Raw genomic sequence first — 21,175 nt, 5'->3', positions numbered from 1 at the left:
TTTAGGCTGTGCACTTCTAGAACATTCATTGTGTCGTCAGTGTATCACACAGAGGCTGAGACCTTTTTAGGTGTTCGATCTGTTCATTGAATGAGTGGAAGGCTCTTTATAAATATTTGTTGAAAGCTACCAAATCCTTTTGTAAAGTGAATCAAAGACTCTAGCTCCTGTTCCTACCACTTCTTCGATGAGTTGAGCTCATTGTGTTACCTTCCATACCTGGCATGGTCTACTCATCATTTGACATATGAAGGGATAAACGAATGAATCAGTCACCAAGCCTTTGGGTATTAGACTTTGCCTCTATATTCTGAACTTCATCTCAACTGAAGTCAGGTGGTTAAAGATCATTTAATCAGGATAAAATGAACTACTTTCTTTAATGTAATAATTACTTAATTTTTTCCTTAAACTTAACTATTTGTCTCATTTCACATTTACACATGTCCACTGTGGTGGATTAACTAATGGTTAACTTGTAACATCCAGTTGAACCTAATCAGCATGGTTCTGGGTATGGAAGGCCCACCTAAGGGTTGTTGTCAACAGCATAAAAAGAGAACTGGAGGGGAAGATGTTGTGCTGTTGATTCTCCTGGCGAAGCTTGTCACATTGGTTAACCTAATATGAACTCAGCTGTTCTCATCATCAGAGAAGCTTAGGTTCTCACTGTCACTGAGGATGGCTGCAGCTCTTTTCATTGGAGCTCTGTTCTTTACCTTGAACACTGCCTCCTTGCCACAGTGCAGATTCCTCAGCCTGTTACATCTCACTGGCACACTTTCTAGCTTCCCCCACTGACCTTCAGGCCATCACAGTGCAGATTCTTGGTACAGACTTGTGTGAGATGTGGGTTCTAGGCCTCCAGATGGACTCGTGGAGGACATTGCCATGGGCAATGAGTCCAATTTAGCTGGACTCATGCAGGACATTATGAAGGGATCCAGGCCCTAACCTGGATTCTTTGAGTCTCTAGTGTATGGACAGGTGTATTGCTCTCTTCTGCATTTGACTCTTTGGTAACTATTATGAGATAATCCTATCAAAATAATTGTATTTTGTGTCCTATATTAAATACATTCTCTTCTCAACTCTGACTACAGTATCCATGAAGGACTGAAACTGATTATTCTGGAAAGAAAAAGAAATCCTCACAGTGAAGGAGTTAGCGAGTTCAGAATCCTAGGATTATATTGTTTCATGAGTCAGGTGTAATGTAATTAAAGTCTACCTGCAAAAAGACAGTGTTGAATTCCCAAGGAAAGATATGTATAGAAATATGTATGCTGAATAAGTAAATAAGATTGAGTGTCATAAAACAAGAAAGGTAAGGTATCTTAGAAGTTTAAATACTTTATAATGGCTCGAATTTGTATATTTCTGCTCATTTTAAAAGGTATTTCATTTAATACTTTGAGTTCACCCAATATTACAGTGCTTCGTGTCCAGAAACTGATTACTTTCACCCACTAGCGCTCTACCGAGAAAGCCTCTGATGACTTTACATTGTCAGAGGGAAATGTTAATTTATTTTATCCTTGCTTTCTTTGTCAACCTATCTCCTATACATACTCTGTCTAGCTATACTTCACAGGGTCTTACAGTAACTTGGGCTTTTTGAAGAAGCCACAGAGACCAGACTACCTGCACATGGTCCACTAAGGTTGTAAAAGTTGTCTTAAAAGTCACTTTGTCGATGCAAAGTAGAGGTGGAAGAAGTTATAGGTGAGGCCTATGGCAGAGGACATGGTTGGCTTTTGTGTATGAGAAAATAAAATAATATGTGGGGCTGCTTTAGCGCCTGGATGTATATTCATCACAGGCAAAAAAAAAAAAAAAAAAAAGTATGCATCTGTCCCACACAGGAAGCCAGATACAGCAACCTTAAAAGCTTCCCCATCCAGGATAGACTCTACCCTATGGGGCAGTGTGATCCCAACAGGAGTGTGAACCACCGGAAGCCTGGGATGTGTTGGTTGTGAGCACACTGCTGCTGGGACCGAGAGCCAACTGTAAGCATACTGCTGTGGAGTTGGGTGGGGTCCCCAGATAAGGCACTGTAGTGACTGCAGAAGGAACTTGCTGAATATTGGGTTTGGGCATGCAGCACCGAGAAAAGAGCCTACCCAAATCCCAGGCTGCACTTCAGAAGATTTTCACCTGTGTTGTGAAGCCTGAGGCAGCAGCTGGTGAACCAGAAAAGGGAAAACAGAGCAAGGCGGAAGAGAGGAGGTTCTGCAGGCATCCCTGAAGCCTTGAACAATCTCATCTGCAGCTATAAGGGGGACAGCTTTCCAAGTAGACTAAATAGGAGCATTGGTTACTGCCTTGGGGTGTGCACATTTATTGTGTGAAGGTAGTCAAGGACATTTTATTATTTAAGAGTGTAGTGTAGACCTGCTTGAAATTTCATCCAGGAATGAGGAAGAAAAATGCATGGAACAAATACAACAAATTGGTGGGGTATAGAGAAAAGGAATAGAGCTGCTGCCACCAGTAGAACCTTCATTTACAGGCCCTTCACTCATCCAGAACATGCACTCCCTACTCTCCAGTGAGTCATATAAAACTGCAGCATGCTACGACAGCTCCCCTCTGACTGAGAGGAGCCGAGAGGAAAACTCCTGATTTCTCTTGAGTCCAGTCAGAGCAAAGTCTCCATGAAAGTAACACTTGAGCATTTGTTTGCATCACTTCCTATCACTGAACTCAGATTCTGGTGGATCTGTGGGCAGCGTCAGGTACAGCACTTGACCTTGACTCTTGTTTGATCTCATTGTCCATCTCCTCTGGTCCTCGAGTCTTATGCCTTTCTCTCCCTCAATTTCTAAGTTTAGGGAAGCCTTAAACCACTAAGCTTCTAGGACCTCTTCCCTCCCCTCTGCCCTCACCTTTTTGGTGACCTCACCAAGACTCATGGCTTAAATGACTACCTATGGACTGTGTCTCTCCAGGCTCATCTCTCCCCAGAGAGCCTGACTAATGCAGCTGATTACCTATTCATCCCCTCTTCCTGGTTTTCTAACAGATACCTAAAACATGGTTTGTTGAATCCATCTAGCTAGTTCCTTTCACCCTTTAAAATCTCCCCTCTTCTCTTTCAAGAACAGAAAAGGAAAATGCAATTCTAGCAATTTCTCTGGTTTGAACACCTTCAAGCATCCTGTCCTCTCTTTTTTTTTCTATCTATCAGTCAATAATGTCTGTTCTATCAGCAAAATATGCTCTGAATCTAGTCACTGGAGGCCAGCCAGGCGCAATGTGTGTAGTTTCCTGACTGGGCTCTCTACTTCCACTCTTGATCAGTAGTTTTACTGTTGCTTTTACTGAAAGTTAAAGTCAACATCTTTTTAAAAGGCTATGAAGACTCTAAAAATCCTGGCACTCTTACTCTGCTACCTTTATTTCTTGTCACTTTTCTCATTGTCCCATTGCTTTAGCTGCACTGATTCTGCATTGGTGGTGGTAGACAGCACATAGCCTTGCCCCACGACCTTCACACTTGCTCTTGCATGTGCTCAGTCCCTGCTAACTTCACTCCCTCAGTGCCTCCCAGATCTATCCAGGCCAACACAATATTTGTCTTCATTGCTCTGCCCTGCTGCACGTTTGACACAGCATATCATCAGCTAATGGAATATGTATTTGAATGTTTATTTATGTTTGTCATCCCAATCTCAACCAAACTGTAGTTCCAAGAAAACAGGACTTTATTTTCACAGCTATATCCTTATGTACAAACATTTCTTCAGTGAAGGAATGCTCCCTAACTTACATTACCCTTTCTCATGTGGTTCCTCTGGGCCAGAAAACTTTTCATTTGCCTCCTCCTTTTGTCTCCTGATCCCAGCTGAGCCTGTTGAAATCCTGTGCATCTCTTAGACTCCAGTTCCACCCTGCCTCCTCTGTGGCACTGCCAGAGTCAGGTTTCATTTTCATTCCCCAGAACTCAGCTTTAGATTTTATTGAACCTTAATCAAGTTGATTGATTAAATTCTTTAACCACTACATCATGCAGCCTCTCAGACTCATGCTGTTTCTTAATTTTTTTTAAAAAAAATCTTCCTTTGGAAATGACAGATTCATCTACTGCAGGTCCTGCTTGTGTTGTAAAAGGTAAACAAAATAGCAGTCTTGAACTCCACCCAACAGAATAAACTCTTAATCTAGAAATTTTAGTGTCTCCATCCTACAGCATGTGCCTTTCCTTTTCTTTCTCTTTCTCCTGCTTCTTTATCATCTGTAGGTCCCAGGCACATAAATGTGAGCATTTGCTTGTTAATGGACAAGCCCAGATCTTCCTCTGAGTGGCCTTTTCCAGGATTGGATGGGATGGTCAGTAACATACTTTTCATCTCAGTTATGTAGATGAAAAGAAATTGGGCTGTTGAACACATGGGGTCAGTTTGTGTCTTCTCTTGCAGTGATTTGGGAAATGAGCCTTCTCAGTACCTTACTTCTGTGCTTCACTAGTAAAATCCCCAGTATATCTTGGCTAAGACAATCATAACTTAGAACAATTAAAATCTTATAGAAGAGCTGATGCTTTTCCTCATTTCTTTTTTATATCCTCCATATATTTATTCTCTGAAACCTTTTGCTTGAGCAGGGACTTTACTAAGATTCATTAAATTCATTAAGATTCCTAGTTGAGAACATCATTATTGGGTAAGATTAACCTGGAGATCAAATTATCTTACAACTTCCAAGGTATGAGAGATATCAGATAGTATCAACAGTTTGTCAACTATTATTCACCAACTTAAAAAATTCCTCTGACTTTGTCTGAGCCTCTACTCAATGAAAATAGTCTCCTCTTTTTCATTGATACTGTAACACTTTATTTCTATGTGTTATAATAGTTTATTAGCAAAAATGTATTAATTGTATGTTGTGGCTCATTAATTGCCATATCCTAAAGCCTGGTATGTATTAAACCGTAAAAATAGAAAAAACATTAAGCCATACTCTGTCCAATCCAATTGATAGTCAATTGGTACTTGTTGAGTTATAGCAGTGGTAGAGGTATTTTGAAATACTTGTTGTTTAATTCTGATAGGTACCCTTATGTACTCTCTTCTCCCGAGTTATTAGTGTGCAAAAGTGAGTTACCTATTTACATGCTTACTCAGTAAAAGACCCTTAAATTCAAATCACTTCTTATTAGAGCTTGAATGATCTTTTAAATAGCTAATTATGTTTAGCTGTAAGTTTTTTAAGCATGAAAATAATGCTATGACTACGATGATGCATTTGATGACCCAGGAGGAGACCCAAAAGAATTCTAAAGATCATCTTATTTACAGATGACAAATCAAGAGAGAAAGAAGGTCTTGGGTGATATCCCATCTCCTGTCCATTGCCTTTACAGTACTGACTTTTAAATCCTCTAGAACCAGGTCAAACCATTCCTATCACATTGTTTCCTTCAGTTCAAAAGTAGAGCACACACTCCACTCTCCTCCTCCTTCCTCTTGTGGTACCCCTCCCCATTTGCTCCGCCAGGCTGATTCATGTCCTAAACCGCACATCGTAGCTGAGTCATTTAACATTCCTTTCCTGGAAGTTTCAGAGTCTATTAGCTGGAGTATTTGTTGTGTAAATGGTACAAAGTTCTATCAGCATGTACTCTTCCACACTTGTTAATAGTTACCTGTTTATATCTTTCTTGATCACATAGCTGCAAACTCCTGGAGTGCAGGTATCAGGGACCATTCATTTCCATATCCTGTCATACTGGTCCTAACACCAAGTTGGCTTTCTACGAATCTTGACTGGAGCAATCCAACTGGGTTCAAGTGTGCAAAGGGATGAACACTGGAGATGAGGTGATGTTGAATGCTTAGGTTTTGGGAGGATCCTAAAAGTGCTTTGGAAGATTCTCCATGCTTGAGGAGCCAGAGGATCCCACCATACCATAGTGCTGTAAATACATGCTGGTGTCTCTAGTGCTCAGGTGTCGTCCTGAAGCTACAGCAAGGAATGGCAGCCATGGATTGGTAGGGGCCTCCTCAGAAATACTCCCATGTACTCTAATGCTGCACATAACTAAATACAGTGTGTCTTTCCCAAAGTTAAAAGGCTATCTCGATGCAGCATCCTACAGGGAAACATAAGATGATGCATTCAGGGATATAACAAAGCAATGTCTTACCTTCCGGAAATCTTTCATGTTCCTTCTCAATATTATGTCAATAGGAAATGCACTGTCCTTAGAAGTAAAAAGAAAGGTCTTAGTTTCTACACTGATACTTCATATCTAGTTAAACTTGAGTAATCATTTCACTTTTTAGAGCCTCCATTTATTCCTCTAGAAAATTAAAATCTTTCTCACTTTCTGTAAGGTATCTTAAGGATTGATTGAACTATTTTTTTAAATGTTTACAGGTGATTCTTTTGTTTTTTAAATATTAGGTTTTTTTGTTTATTTGTTTTGGTTTTGGTTTTGGTTTTTGGTTTTTTGTTTGTTTGTTTTTTTGCGGAACCAGGGATTGAACTCAGGCCCTTGTGCTTGCCAGGGAAGCGCTTATTCCACTGAGCCATCTCCCCAGCCTGATTGAACTATTGATCATAAAAGTTGTATGGAAACTGTCTATACCAGTAATGGAGAACCTTTTAGAGTTTTCAGTGATACAGATAGCATGCTACAGCCACCACTGGTCTATACCATGGAGACCTCTTTGGGGCATTAATTTAGATTGGGAGGAAGGAAGCTTAATGGGGATGTACTTGACGTGAGATGGTTTTCATCAGTGGAAAAGCATCTTTGCCTTTGGCCACACTGCAAATCCTCTTATATAAGGTATTAGTACCAGGTGCTGTCCTGATCAAAGATGGTTCTAGATGGTCAACCTCACCAAGATCTCCAGAGCAGGAGAGCTCATAGATAGAGGGTCACCAAGCCAAAGGTTCTGGAGAGCTAAGAGATGAAAACATATTTTTCAATATAGGCTGTGAGGCAACATGAGTAAGGGGAGAACTTTTCCCTGAATTGGGACACAGGTCTGGGGCAGCTGGTAAATGCTCCTTCCCCTTTGAAGTGTCCAAGGTTTACTGTGTGTGTTGACTTTTGTGCCTTGGGGATTTGGGTTATTTAAAATTCCAAAGTTAGAACCCACCCAGGTACCTTGCGTATAATTTCTCAGTTTGCAGTTCTAGGATATATCTATTATGTGAACTGGACAGATGAGTGCAGAGCTTCAATGAATACAAATATCTGAAGTGTAAACATCAATTATCTTTTACCATCAACGTATTAGGAACATACATTGAAAATTTGGCATCTTTGTGGCCTGACATGAAAACTGGAACCTGAATTTGTTCCACTCAAACCTACATCTCTGGTCATTCCCTGCCCTCAGCTGTTAGTTTTGTTTACATTTTACCTGGATTAAACAGACCAGTCTGTATTCTCAGTTGAGGAAAAGGTAAACATATCCTAGCTTAAAAAATAGGAGTACAGAAAGTAAAATCATTTCTCATTGGTTGGTTATTTGCTATGTGCAGGTAGTATGTTGGACCTTTGTTTTCATTTTCTCAGACATCTCAGAAGGAAAATAGTCTTGTCTTTCTCTAATAGGGGAGGAAGCCAGGCTTCACCACATGTCTTGAAGCTTGCTACACAGAACTGCAAATCCTAGCTGCAGTGCACCTAGACAGCTTTCTGTCTGCCATGGTCACAGTCTCACCAGCCCGCATGACTCAGTCCACAGCTCTCCCTTCTCTGGACCCCCAGAGCTGTGAAAGATTATTTCCTGCTATTGGGGCTAAGTACTCAGTCATCACCCACAAGTCAGGCAGGAAGGGGAAAAATAATTTCCACTCTTGACTCTGATGTCTGTCTCTCAGGTGAGTGCCAAATTCTCAGATTGCCGGCCAATGTCAAATAAACCCACACCGCACACAATATCAATGCACAGTGGGTTCTGCCAGAATTCACACATCCCAGAAACAAGACTGATGCCAACTGAGAGTGTTATGGTTTATGTATAGATGCCCCCCTCTCAAATCCTCATGCAGTCTTAGATTAGGCTTTTTCAGAGGTGGGTGAATCTAGAATGTGTGATACTGGGATTAAGGGCCTGTGATTCCTAAATCTGTCCACTGATTGCTTTGACTCCACCCTAGTCCCAATAAGCTAGATAAAGTATAAGAGGGGCAGAAAGACACTGTTAAGGTCTCTTGTTGCATTTATTGTCTTCTGTTCCCATGAATGGTTTCCCTCTGCCATGTGCCACCCTGCCTTGGAGCCAGTCAGTTATGGAATAAAACCTCTGTAGACTGCAAGCTACGTTAACCTTTCCTTCATTAACTTTGTGTGCTGGGTATTTTGTCTCAGCAGTGAGATAGAAATGACTAAGACAGAATTGTAGTTGGGTACAGTGAGAAGAACATTAAATCAGGCAGCTGAGATTAAATCCCATCCCACCATTAAGCACCTGTCTGGCCAGCAACAAGTCTTGGAATTCTGGTGAGACAATTTCTCCATCTGCAAACTGAAATGGCAGGATTATCATACAGATTTAGGTGAGAATTATGAAACAAACAATGCACAGTAGCTGCTTTGCAAATGTTAATTGCCTTCCTTCCCCTTCCTCATGGTCATTTGCAATGCCTTTTATTAAAAAATAAGATCAACCATAATTATCATTGGCTTAGAAACTCAATACATTACAGATTTTTACTATTTATATTTAAACTACCCTCTCAGGACTCTAACTGTGCCCTACATCATGTCATACACTTACAGAGTTGCTTTTGTTCCTTTCTCTTTTCTACTAAGGAAGTCCAGATGGGCCCCAGATATATTCTCATAACCTGGATGGCCTGCTCCAAGGGTTAAAATAAGGCCTGCTTCACATCCAGATGATCTATTCATAACAAAAGCTGCCTTCTGGCCATTGCCCACAGCTGAATCCTGTTACTCTGAAACCATCATTTCATTTGTTTCTGATTGTTCTACAGTGTTTGCATACCTTACATGTTAGTATGATCTTTTATAGAGCACAGCCAGAGGGTAAGCCCTCCCAGATCAGCTTTCCCTCTAAGTACTTTCTTCTTTGGAGTTCCTCTTGCTTCCTCATTATAGACAATTTCTCTTCTGTTAGGACTTATTTAAATAGAAAAACAATTTTTAAACATTTTTAAACCTAAGATTCACTCAACATTCTCCTAATACTTTGATGGAATATGGAGAAATGGAAAAAGATAGTAGGGGAATGTGTGATTCATTTTCTTTCCCTCATAGAAGTTCATCCAGGAACATATTCTATTTCAGAGCCGAAAGGAGCTGGACTGGCTCCAGAACAAATCTGAACAAAGGTGCTGTGAGCCTGCAGTGTCCCTGCCTCTCATCTTTACTACATTTTTCTTCATGAAGTATCTGAGTAAAGCACAGACTTTTTTTTTTTCACAGTCTCTTGAGTTAGATTCAGGTCTAAATCCTGGTTCTTTCCTAACTGTAAATCCAGGATGAAACTTGAGTTAATTTTCTGACTTTCATTTTCAATTTCTGTCAAAACAGGGTATGACTCAGTCTTGCCCAGCTTCCTACTGAGAAGACATATGTAAGAGTGACTCACATCAAGATGGTAGAGGAACTTCCAGCATGTCACTACCAGGGATCTCAGTGGCTCCTGAGCACACCAGCCTGTGCAGGATTCAGAAGTTTCCCCCAGATCTAGCATGAAGGGAAGCTGGGATTAGTTATGTCAGCCATGGACAAACTGGCAAATGTATGACTTACATGCTTTCTCTGGTGACATTAGGTAGCCAGAGAATGTTAGGTTCCATACATTGTCTTTTCTTGGCCTCCTCCCTTCTGTTAACCTCCCCTTCCCAATCATCTCTATTTCTTTTAAATGTTCTAATCAATCTTCTTTTTAATAAAGAAAATGTATGGGGCAAACTACTTCCTGCTGGCCACCTCAGCAGATAGTGGTGAATCTTTCTCATTTCACACTACTTTTGTAGCCATGTAGGGGAGCTTCCCTTACCTAGACTTTTTGACCTTCTCATCTTATATTAAACCAAAAGTGGAGGATGAGTTCTGCAGGTTAGGATTCTTTACGTCTAGATCTGTATGGATGTGTCCCGAATTCTTCCGACCCTGACCTGGAAAGGAGGATTGGGTCCTTTTGGGGAAGGCTTCCAAAAGGCTGTGTACATAATTTCTGGCTTTGCTTAAAAGATGCATCAATATAAATCAGCCAGAGCTCTCTTGATACCTTCATACAGTATGCTGTTAACAAAGTAAAGCCTTGAAGTGTACTTCTGGCAGCAGGTCTCACAAGTAGAAACTAACCTGTCTGGGTGATCGTGTTTATTCTGTCTTCTCTGGAGTCAGTGCAACTTCTGCACTCTACTTTAAAAGTATAGCCTAGATGTTATCTGGTCTTTTAAAAATTAAACTCTTACATGAGCTTTAATTCATAAGTAGGAAGTATACTTTAGCTAGTATGTAGCTGATAGTATTAACATAATTTCCGGGGTCACTGAATGTGTGTGGCACTGTACCAAGATCTGTTATATATTGTGCCACATTTATTCTATGTGGATTCTATGGGAATCTCTAAGAGGGGTTACAGTTGGTCCATATTCCAGATGAAGACCCCAAGGGCCAAAGTCACATACCAAGTTAAAACAGATCACTGAGCATTAAGCCAGAAAATCGAAGTCTATGGCCAAACCAGTGAAACAATTTCTGAGGCCAGATACTGATATCAGAGAAAAGGGTCATAGCAAGGTAAACTCAGAAAGTAATTAAGAGCAGAGCAGGAGGAGAAAGTGCTATACATTAGCAAGAGGAATTCTGGAACTTTGTGTAGTCAGGGACCAGATCCTTGCAGCAAAAGAAAGGCTGTGCTATTTCCAAGCCTCTGCACCAGCTGGCCATTCTTGGCTCAGAGGCTGCCCCAGGCATCCTTTAACTGAACCCTACAACCTATAGAAGGGAGTTGTTTTTCCTAACAAGCAGTTTCAAAGCATTGGTTTGGCCATATTTTAAAACTCCTTAACAATTAGTTCTATGCTATGCTTGTCCTTGGGATACTTAGCTGAAACAGACCTGATTCTAATGCTGAGGGTCTGAGTTGCAGAGTGACATTGAAGCAATAGAGTCAAGATACTGTGTGGACAGAGCAGCTCCCCCTCAGCTCCCTCCCTGTTCCTCCATGCCATCTCCTTAACAGTGTCTAACAGAAACTAATAATTATTACATATCACAGATTATTTGAGTTGGGAAAAAGATGCACAGTGTGCTTTTATGTTCTGAGAATCACATGGCTGGATCTCTAAAAGCTGAAAGCCAGTCTGAACTCACTGAAGCCAGTCATGCTTTTGTACACCGGAAGCCAAATGTAGCTTTTTGTCTGCTGGGGAGAGAGGGGCTGGGAAACTTTCACAAGACCCCTCAGTTCTCTGGTTATTCAGTGTCTCTTACAAAGTGAGTTTGGGTGTATTAAGTTTAAGTAAATTAGAAGCATATGGATTACATTATTATTGTGATCACATATGGGTTTCAAAATGATAAAGAGTGAAAAATTCAGAGTTTAAGGAGTCCAAAATACTTTTCAAATAACTTAGGGCACTGCAGGCAACATTTGGCTCCTTCCTTACATCCCAAATTCTGGGATTGTTTCATTAGTTGACAGACCTGCACAGGGCCCCCACTTCCCATTCAAACTGCTAAGCTCCCTAAGATATCTGTGGACAGGTTTCATATGTTCTTATTTTGCTCAGACTAAAAAAAAAGAAGAAGAGATTGAATTTCTAAGAAGGGCCAGCTCTATGTTAGAGGATGCTTATCCACTTGGAAACTTCTAAGCAGAAGAGAAAAAAAATTGGCAAGCCTTATCTTTAATGTCACCTTTAGGTTATTAGATATGACTGCTTTTTCCTGGTCCTGGAGATGAGCCCAGGACCTTGTGTATGTTAAGTCCATGCCCGACGCCTGAGCTGCATCTTCAGCCCTTAGACATGCTTTAGTTCCTGTTCTTGCTGTTAATGTTGATGATATTGCCATCTTAATGAAGTGGTAGGTATGCCTTACAGAGCATATTATACATTATGTATTGTGGTGGATTGACACCTGGTGGTCAACTTGTAACACCCTGCTGAACTGAATCATTGTGGTTCTGTATGTGGAAGGCCCCCTGAGGATTGTTGCTCAAACTTCCACTATCCCAGAAAGAAATCCACTTATGTGAGGTCCTTATCCACTTTTATCAGTCAAGACGTAGGCATATCTGAATGATGAGATTATCCTTATTTGCAGGTGAAGTACCTGAGTCTCAGCAAGACTCAAACTCATGTGGCCAGTAAATGACCTAATTATAATTATCTAGGGTTGACTGACTGCAAAGGTTGTGCTCCTATTACTTTATGTTCACTGTCTTAACAATAAGACATGACCTTATCTTCCCTGTTCATAGAAGAGGCAGACATGTTAATAGCTCATTGCAATTGAATTTGAAAAGGACAAAACTATAGGTGAATGAACAGATTTCTCTGTGCTCTTTTTTTGTACTGGGCAGTGATCTGGGAGTTGGCAGAAATGTGCATAAATGGTTTTTCTCTAGTAAGATAATGGTACAGTCCATTTGCAAGAAGAAATGAGCTACCATTGAAATACCCAAGCCCCCATATGCCTATGGCTACCCTCTAAAAAACCTGACCTGGCTTGAGGCATTCAAAACAAAACCTCGTATGGCATTGGTAGTATAGTGATGAGCATAGCTGCTTTTCAAAACAAAACCTCCTGTTCTTTCCCAGGACAACTGGCGCCTGGAACCTGCCTCTTGCCCTTGCCAGAGGCTTAGGCCAGCCCAACCTCAGAATGACAGGGGGAGGGAGAACAGATGGAGCTGGAACAGCTCCCTGCACTGCCAGTTGTTTCTTCCAGAAAGAGGTGTGAGCAGGCATCTGGCTTTGTCATGCAGGGAAACTGCAGCTGGGAGTAGAGCCTTAGATGGAATTCAGTCAGTGGCAGGTGCTCCTAGAACCAGCATGGGCACAGACATGAGAAGGAGGAGCCCAAGGAAAGAGCCTTCCAGTCCCAATATACCACTTCTGATCTTGCTTATCCCTTTTGTGCATGTAGCACCCACTGTACTCAGGCTGGATCTGCTTAACTCTCCATACTGTCAGGAAAACTAAATCTGAATGTGTGTGGGTACTCACAAGTCACCTGATATTGAATGATCCCCCAGCCCATTCTGATCTCCAACTCCTCCTGGATTGTCAGCCTTAGGAGGATAAGGTATCTTGTCATCAGACAGCTTAAACCCAGTTTCTCATATCTTCTCATGCTTGGGATAGTAGTTTACGTTCAGCATGCATCCAACAAATATTTGCTGAATATGTGTTCAGCTAATGTAAGATGTTAAGAGCAATCATTACAAATAACCCAGGAAGCTGTCACTTTTAAAAAAAATTTCAATAAGCTTGACCACATATTAGCAAAGTGATAGAACAGGTGGGGACATGTGGAAGTCCCTAGAGGTAGGCCAAGTCACACAAACCTGAGGCAGTCTGTGTTATAACTTGCTGGATAGTTCTAATTGACTAGCTGAGGTGGAATAACTCAACTTCTTACAATCTTAAAGACTAGATATTAAGCACCTCTAGGACAGTCTACTTATGTTGTGCATGAGGGGAATGAGGTGTGGAGAGGAAATTATTTGACCCTGAAATTACCCTTCTTCTGTTTATTGACAGTTTGACTCCCTACAGTTTAGATTTTCTTTTTTGCGAACTCACATATAATAGAATCTCTCTCATTGGTTGTTCATGAATAGCAAATGTGATAATATCTGTAAAGAGCCTGAAAGAGTTTGATAAATGCACAATCACTTTTAGAAATTATTATCATATTCTTATTATTTGTTATTTATTTTATTATCTGACATAGAAGATCATTTCTCTGAGGGTTTTTCCAAAGCACAACTTTATATAAGTTTAATTTTTGAGAAGCACTAGGATCTGTGGGTACATAACTGTACCTATCCTTTAAGCCATGCGACCTTGTATTTGAAGCCGAATACAGAAGTTTGAGCCCTTACTAGCTCATAGCTCCCTGACACTGAGACCCTTCTGCCTGAGTTATCTCTTCCCCGCAAGCCACCATGTCTCCTCCATTAGAGCCCAGCCCTCTGAAAAGTGCCCACTCTTCTCCCAGGCACTTGGTGGCACTGCCTTTAGCCTGCTGCCAGATGTCTCTCCAGGCTTGTAGCAGTTGGCATTTTTTGGCTGCAATTTTGAGACCATGTATCATCATTACCACCACAATTACTATTTCACTTTATTACTTTTACAGCATTGTTGTTGATCTCAGTTTCTGGCATACAGTATACAACCAGATATTTTGTTTTATTAGGGGTCTGTATAATTTTATTTATTTTTATCACACACAATTAAAGAGTATGCCAAACATATAAGTAAAATTTTAGCCCTACAAAAATGAATATCCATGTACTCACTACCCATCCTGTGGAAGAGGATATTGCTAGTACCTTTTCACTATACTGTGTACTTCCAAATTGTTTTTGTTAATATAAAACTTTGCAATCTCATATGGATTTTAGAATCAGCTGGTTAGTTTCTATAAAGAAACTGTGTGGAATTATGATGGGGACTTCATTGAATCTATAGATAATTTACTGAACCATTAACATCTTTAAAAATATTATCTTCTGATCCATGAATGTTTTACTTAGGTTTCCCATTGCTAAGACAATTTCTGACACACAGCATAAAAGAGAAAAGGATTGATCTGGCTCATGGCTTCAGAGATCCAGTCCACGATCAGCTGACTCTAGGTAGGAACATCATGGTGGAAGGATGTTGTGAAGTAAAGATGCTTATTTCAGGCTGGCTAGATAGCTCATTGTAACTAAAGTGCCTGCTTAGACACAGGGACTGGGTTTGATCCCCAAAGTGCCATGCCAGCCTGTGGAGATTGAGACTGGGCATGGTGGCGTGTGCCTGTGATCCCAGTGCTTGGGAGGCTGAAAACAGGAGGATCACTATGAGTCTGATCTACAGAGTGAGCCCCTGTAGACCCTGTAATAAATACATTAAAGAAAAAAAAGATGCTTAGTTCATGATGACCTGAAAGCATAGCAGGCGAAGAGAAAGAGAAGGAACAGATGTACATATATGGCAAAGCCATGCCTCTATGACCTACCCAAATACACCCAGCAGTGTGATTTATTAATCTCCTTGTAGATTCCTAGGCAAGTCAGGTTAAAAATCCACCTTAACCATCACACTGAACATGGATTTTTTTTTCTATATTTGTTTAGATTTTAATTTTCTTTAAAATGTAAGTTTTCACAGTATAAGTTCTCTATTTCTTTTCTTAAATGAATACTTATATACTGTTTTGTTTGTAAGTGCAATTGCTCCTAATTTTATTTTCTAATGATATTTTGCCAGTGCATGGAAATAAAATTGATTTTTATTTAAAAAATTAACTGATTTTTATTCAGTTTTGCTTACTGTTCTAGCTTTCTGAGAAAGTTTTGATTCTTGACTGGGATATGTCCCATAATAAACAATCCTTTAAAGTTTTAACATCTGAAAATGTGATATGTTTTATTTTTATATTATAATTAAGGAGGCTGACTAAAACAAAACCAAGGGAAAATATGAAGCCTCCATCCTAACTCTGGTTACTTGGAGCTGTAGTTGCTCAGTCACTTGAGTCTTCCTTCCATAGGGCAGATCTCAGTTTCAGGAGAGAAAACATTTATCTGGTATTTGACGTAGAATAAACTGTCTCGTCGTTGTGCAATCAGCTCTCTCATTTTGGATCATAGAACAGCCTCCATGCCAACATAGCCATCAGCCAGGGAGGAGCCTTCTCAAAAATATTTTCAAATATTTAGATTTACTGTGAAGGATTAAAAAGTATATAAATACACAAGTGTGCATTCTCTAATTTCCTCTTCCTCAAAACAAACTGTTACTCGTTTCCTTTAAAAGCACAGCATTTGGGAAACATTGGCCATTCTCTTTGCTTCCATCCTACTTTACTTGGAATGTCTGATGGGAAGCATTGGCATGCCAAATGAATGAGCACAAATAGGCACCAGCTCCACGTTGTCTGTGGACAGAGACATGTAAGAGCCACAGTGGTGCAATGAAGGCTTGCTGGGATGACACAACACACGTCATGTGTCCTGGATGGGAGTTGGACAGATCTAAGTCCTTCCTGAGGATTATATGGGGAATAGAAAGCTATGGATGGGTCTGAGGACAACATCTGCCTCAATGCAAATCCCTCGGCCATTTACTATTTGTGTGACTGTGCAGGATTTAGACCATTTCTATAAGACTACACTGTCAGGTGGGGCTGAGAATTCTTGAAGTAAGGGGTTGGTTGCACAGAACAAGATGATTTGGCCATGGTAGGCATCTCTCTATCTGTCCAAATCCGAAGTTATGAACACAGTTTTAAATATGGACTGCTCTATTCACCCCAAAGCTCTGCAGTCCAGTTTAGAGCCGGAGTTTCTACTGTTAGCATGTTGCAAAATTTTCATTGGCAAATGCAGGTTGATAAGAATGAGGACTAGTTGGTGTTGACTGTCATACACATACGTATGCATGCACAGACACACAAAAACATAGTAAATTTCATGTATGTTTTATATCTCAATTCACGTATCACTCCTTGCAGCTTTTCCTGACCCCTAGACTAGGTTAGGTGTCACATTTCTGTGCTGTCATAATACTTCGTTTCCCTTCATTCACTTTGGTTTGTAATTACGTGGCTGTGAGATGGTTTGATTAATGCTTGTGTGACAGTTCCCAGCCATTCCAGTTTCATTGGTGCTCAAGAAGTCTTGCAGGACACAAGACTTTCAGTGCTGGAACTGGCATAAAACAGACAAACTCCAGTGGCCACCTTGGCTCTCTTTCCGCCTGGGGCTGGTATGCTCTGGGAGCCCAAGGCCATGCTCTTTTCCCTGTATCTTCAGTGCCTGGCAGGCACCTGGATCGTGGTAGGACCTCAGGAAACATCTATTGAACCAGTAAAGGAAAGGAAGAATATGCTGACCTGCTTTTCTTTTGGAGGTCTGTTTCTCTGAAATTGTTCTTGTTTGATATCTTTAATGCCCATATCTTTTAAATAAATTGCCCTTATTTGACAAAATTGAAAATTGACTTTTCATATTGTTTCCTTGGTTTTCCAAACTCCCTTCCTATGTGGAAGGTAGAAATACTACAGAATTGAAGAAACTGGCATTAAAAGAAATAAAGATCTATCTCCATGCTAGACCATAAAGTTCATGAGAGCAAAAATCATAGATATTTAATTCTCTATTTCTAAAGCCTAGCATAGTAACAGGCATTTATAGTTAAGACCTGGATAAATATTGGATGTGTAAATAAATGGCCTCTCTGCTTAGCCTCAAGACCTGGTAGAGTAGACCTTGTGTGCCTGACTTGTGTTACCTCCCCACCCTCCAGATAAACTTTTCCACACCCTTAAATCCTGTGTCAGCAGCCATAGCTCCTGAGTGGAGAAGCAGGTAGCACTGTGAATGAAACAATGCATGACTCGCCACTAGCTCTCCTGGTGCATCTCCTCGCATACTCACTTCACCTTAATAAGGCACTGTGATCTGCTACAGAGACACTGTAGTATTTCAGGCGCCAAGAGCTCCTCTCCCATGAGGCTTTGTCCAGGAATACCTAGTCCAATTCTTCTAGCTTACTTCCAAAACTAAGCCTTTGTCCCTTTCTCTAAAAGCCACCCTTGTGAAATGTAAAATCAAAACAAAATATGGGGAAGTTTATTATCATGCAAAAAGTACACATTGTGATCAGCAAGACTTCAACACAAATGCTGAGAGACTGGCCTTTAGCAGTTGAGTTATCCCACAGTTTATAAAGCATAAAGGAGAAAGCACTCTGGCCTTGTTCCTGATTTTCTGATTGGCTCTACAAGGAGGTGGAGGTGCTGAGGGCAGAACTGTGTAAACTCATTGCCTGTAGCTACTGGTTTAATTTCACTGAGTCATGCTGACAAGGATATGAAGCTTACATTTTAATTTCATTAAGTCATTCTGACAAAAACATTAAGCTTACATTTTGTGCTTGTTTATTGTGGGAGCTAGCATTTCAGGAAACTTAAGATGACTTAAGATTTGGCTACTTAGGTATGGGTTGTTGGCCGTGGAGGTACTTATCTCAGCTGTGGCCATCTTGGTACTTTTCTTTAACACATTTCTGAACCCCAGATCCCTCTTAAAATTCTGTGTTTTGTGTTTAGCATCCAGTGATCAAACTGTAGTCTGTGTATACATTATGTGTAGTTCTTCCCTGCTTCCGAGCTTCTTTTTCTTTCCTTTTTTCCCCCTTGAAAGGAAAATTCTGTCTGATTCATTTTTGTATTCACATTCACAAAGAGTATGCTACTAACTGGCTAGGAAATCTAGGAATTTTTTTTTTCCGGCACCAGAGATTGAACTCAAGACCCTGTACTTGCCAGGCAAGTGCTTATTCTACTCAGCTATCTCCCTGGCCCCTAGGAAATGCTTTTAAGAAGAAAGAAATGTAGGTTATCTATTACCACAAAAGTGTTAGGTAAAACACAGTAAGTCTTAGCAACACATTATAGTAGATATACATTTGTGGGTGGCTAGGTGATCCTGCTACCTAGGGACAATCAGTTGCTGGCCAGCAGGGAGGACTTGCTTGTCTTGTATTGGTTTGCTCCTGTATCTGGTACATCGTCTTAGATCACTGGGCTAATCACACTTCTCATTCAAGGCATAGCCTATGGCCATGGTAGAGGGGCAAGACAAGGAATAGATGTAGGAAGCATTGGGCAGGACCATTCCTAAAACACTGGACTTGATCGTTTCTTTAGAAAACAGACCACAAGCTTCCCAAGTTCAAGAGCTTAGGAGGCCCACCTCTCAGTGGGAAGAGCTGAACATTTTATTGTGAATATGGAAAAGATAGAGATTAGAGACCAATTCTCCAAACTCTGCCACAGAGAATTTACCAGCAAGGAAATGCTTTACCAGTTTCTCTCCATAATGATCACATTTCCTACCTTGTCATCTAAATGGTTTCATCAGAAAGGTTTCCAGAGATGAAGCCATGACCTTCCCTGAGAGAGTGATTTCCCCACCATGGAGGATGTCAATAAAAAGCTGAATTTCTTGACCATAGAAACATTAGATAGGAGAAGGATAAGGCTTTCTCTAGCTCTGAGAGTCAATATTTTTATGTACTTTACATCTTTCTTTTCAGATCAGCAAGGACCCAATTTTTGTACCAGGTGTATGGGGGCCTTATTTCTCAGCCATGGTCCCTGGGTTCTGGCTGAATGAAGGTGGTCAGAGCGTCACTGGAAAATTGGTAAGTTGACAATGTATTGGTAGGGTTACGAATATTCTTACATGTGGATGAGTCCATTCAGTCACATTGCTATGCACCCAGGATCTGGAAGATTTGTAGACTCCTCAGTGAGAGTTTGTGTTCTCTGAATGCACAGCCTGATGTGGTACAGATGCATGTGTCTTTGTGTGTGTTTGTGTATGTGTGTGCATGTGCATGCGCACACACATGCGCTAAAGGAATATTGCTCCAGGCAGTGATGGCTGGCTGTCCCTTCTTTTCACCTTGCCATTTCATTTTTTTCAGGGAAGTGAAAATGATATTCTACTGCTTAAAATAATGATGTTATTTCCTAGTCTAGATCCTTCAGTGGTAAGAAGGTTCCTGTCATTTTACCTTGTGGAGTTCTTACCACCTTAATGACTTACTTGTCCCATATGACACAGCTCCATCCCTTATCACTTTTATTCTCATTGGTTTACTAATCTGCTTTTTTAGAATATCATAATCTCCTGAAGGACAAGGGTCTTATCAGACTTTTCTTTGTATCCACCTTTGTACCTACCCTTCAGAAAGTACTTAATAGAAATTTGTTGACTTATTGGACTTGTCTAATAGAAGAGACATGATCCATGAAAGTGAGATGAACAGTTTAAACTAGGAAAGTTAGGTTAGGAAAGTCTTTGTGAGAAAGAAGGCATTTGTATTAAGCCATAAAAGAAACAGGGGAACTAAGCAAAGATGTGGATAGGCTTGTAGGCAGGAGAATACAAATAAGACATGAAAGTAGAAAATTACAAGCTGTATTGGAGAGAAAGTCCCTCATATAGTCCAAAATTTCATTTGTGGTATAAGCAATAAAAGAGAACAGGGGTATGATTGAACCACTGGCATGTTCCATCCCATGATAGAGAGAAATCTAAAAGCTAGCATAAACAGTGACAATCTCTGAGTTAGGAGCAAAGCAGACTTTCCAATGAAGTCTAAAGATGCCAAACAGAGAGATAGTAGCAGTACCTGTCATCCCAGCACTGGCAATGCTATTAGGAGTTCAAGGCTAGGTTGCCACACTCACACTAAGAACTTGTCTCAAGACAAAAGAACAAGAATAATGATGATGATATCAATAAGAATAACTACAGCTTATGGAGTACATCTTCTGAGGGAGTGACGTATGTTCATAATCTTGTTAAATCTTGAATGCAGTTCCTAAGACTCACAATGACTTGGGCTGGCCAGATAGCTCAGCAGACTAAAGTGCTTTCTTAGGCAGGCGTAGGGCACCGGGGTTTGATCATCAGCATGATGTGGTGACTAAGACTGGCTGTGGTGGTGCATACCTGTCATCCTAGTGCTTGGGAGGCTGAAAACAGGAGGATCACTATGAGTCTGATCTGTACAGTGAAACCCTGTATAGCCTGTACTAAATACAGTAAAAAAAAAAAAAAAAAGAATCACAGTGACTAATGTTATTTTCAAGGCTTATTTCCCACTTTCAATTTCAGGAACTTTTATATTCAGAGAGTATTTTATCTGAAAACTTCTGTGAGATAGAGTTATCCATGATTTTTTTAGTTTGTACATCTCTAATAGTATATCCTACTACTTTTTCAGTTTTTATATCATAATTAGCACTGGCGTAGCATGCATAGTGATCAAACTCGCTGTGGGGAGATGGTGCACACACACAGCGCATCTTCATTCCTTTTCTTCCCCTTCCCTTCCCCTCCTCCCTCACCCTCTGGGTTCACTTTGCCTTTGTTAAAGATACCTTCTGTCTCTGTCTTTCTCTTTTTCTCCTCCTCTTCCTCCTCCTCCT

At 40.5% G+C, this 21,175-nt stretch overlaps 1 protein-coding gene across 1 annotated transcript in view; it reads left to right on the top strand.

The window, feature by feature from the left end:
* The window catches only part of LOC101574187 (FGGY carbohydrate kinase domain-containing protein), a 285,894-nt gene that overhangs the window by 54,481 nt on the left and 210,238 nt on the right, over positions 1–21,175 (top strand). The window contains exon 3 of the mRNA XM_023709961.1: positions 19,270–19,377. Within this exon, the coding sequence (XP_023565729.1) occupies positions 19,270–19,377 (108 nt within the window). The remainder of the gene's footprint in view (positions 1–19,269; positions 19,378–21,175) is intronic.

The sequence above is a fragment of the Octodon degus genome, unplaced genomic scaffold (genome assembly GCF_000260255.1).
Source record: "Octodon degus isolate 3935 unplaced genomic scaffold, OctDeg1.0 scaffold00015, whole genome shotgun sequence".
Lineage (NCBI taxonomy): Eukaryota > Metazoa > Chordata > Mammalia > Rodentia > Octodontidae > Octodon > Octodon degus.
Note: the sequence above shows the minus strand (reverse complement) of the source record. Positions and strands in the feature narration are given on the sequence as shown.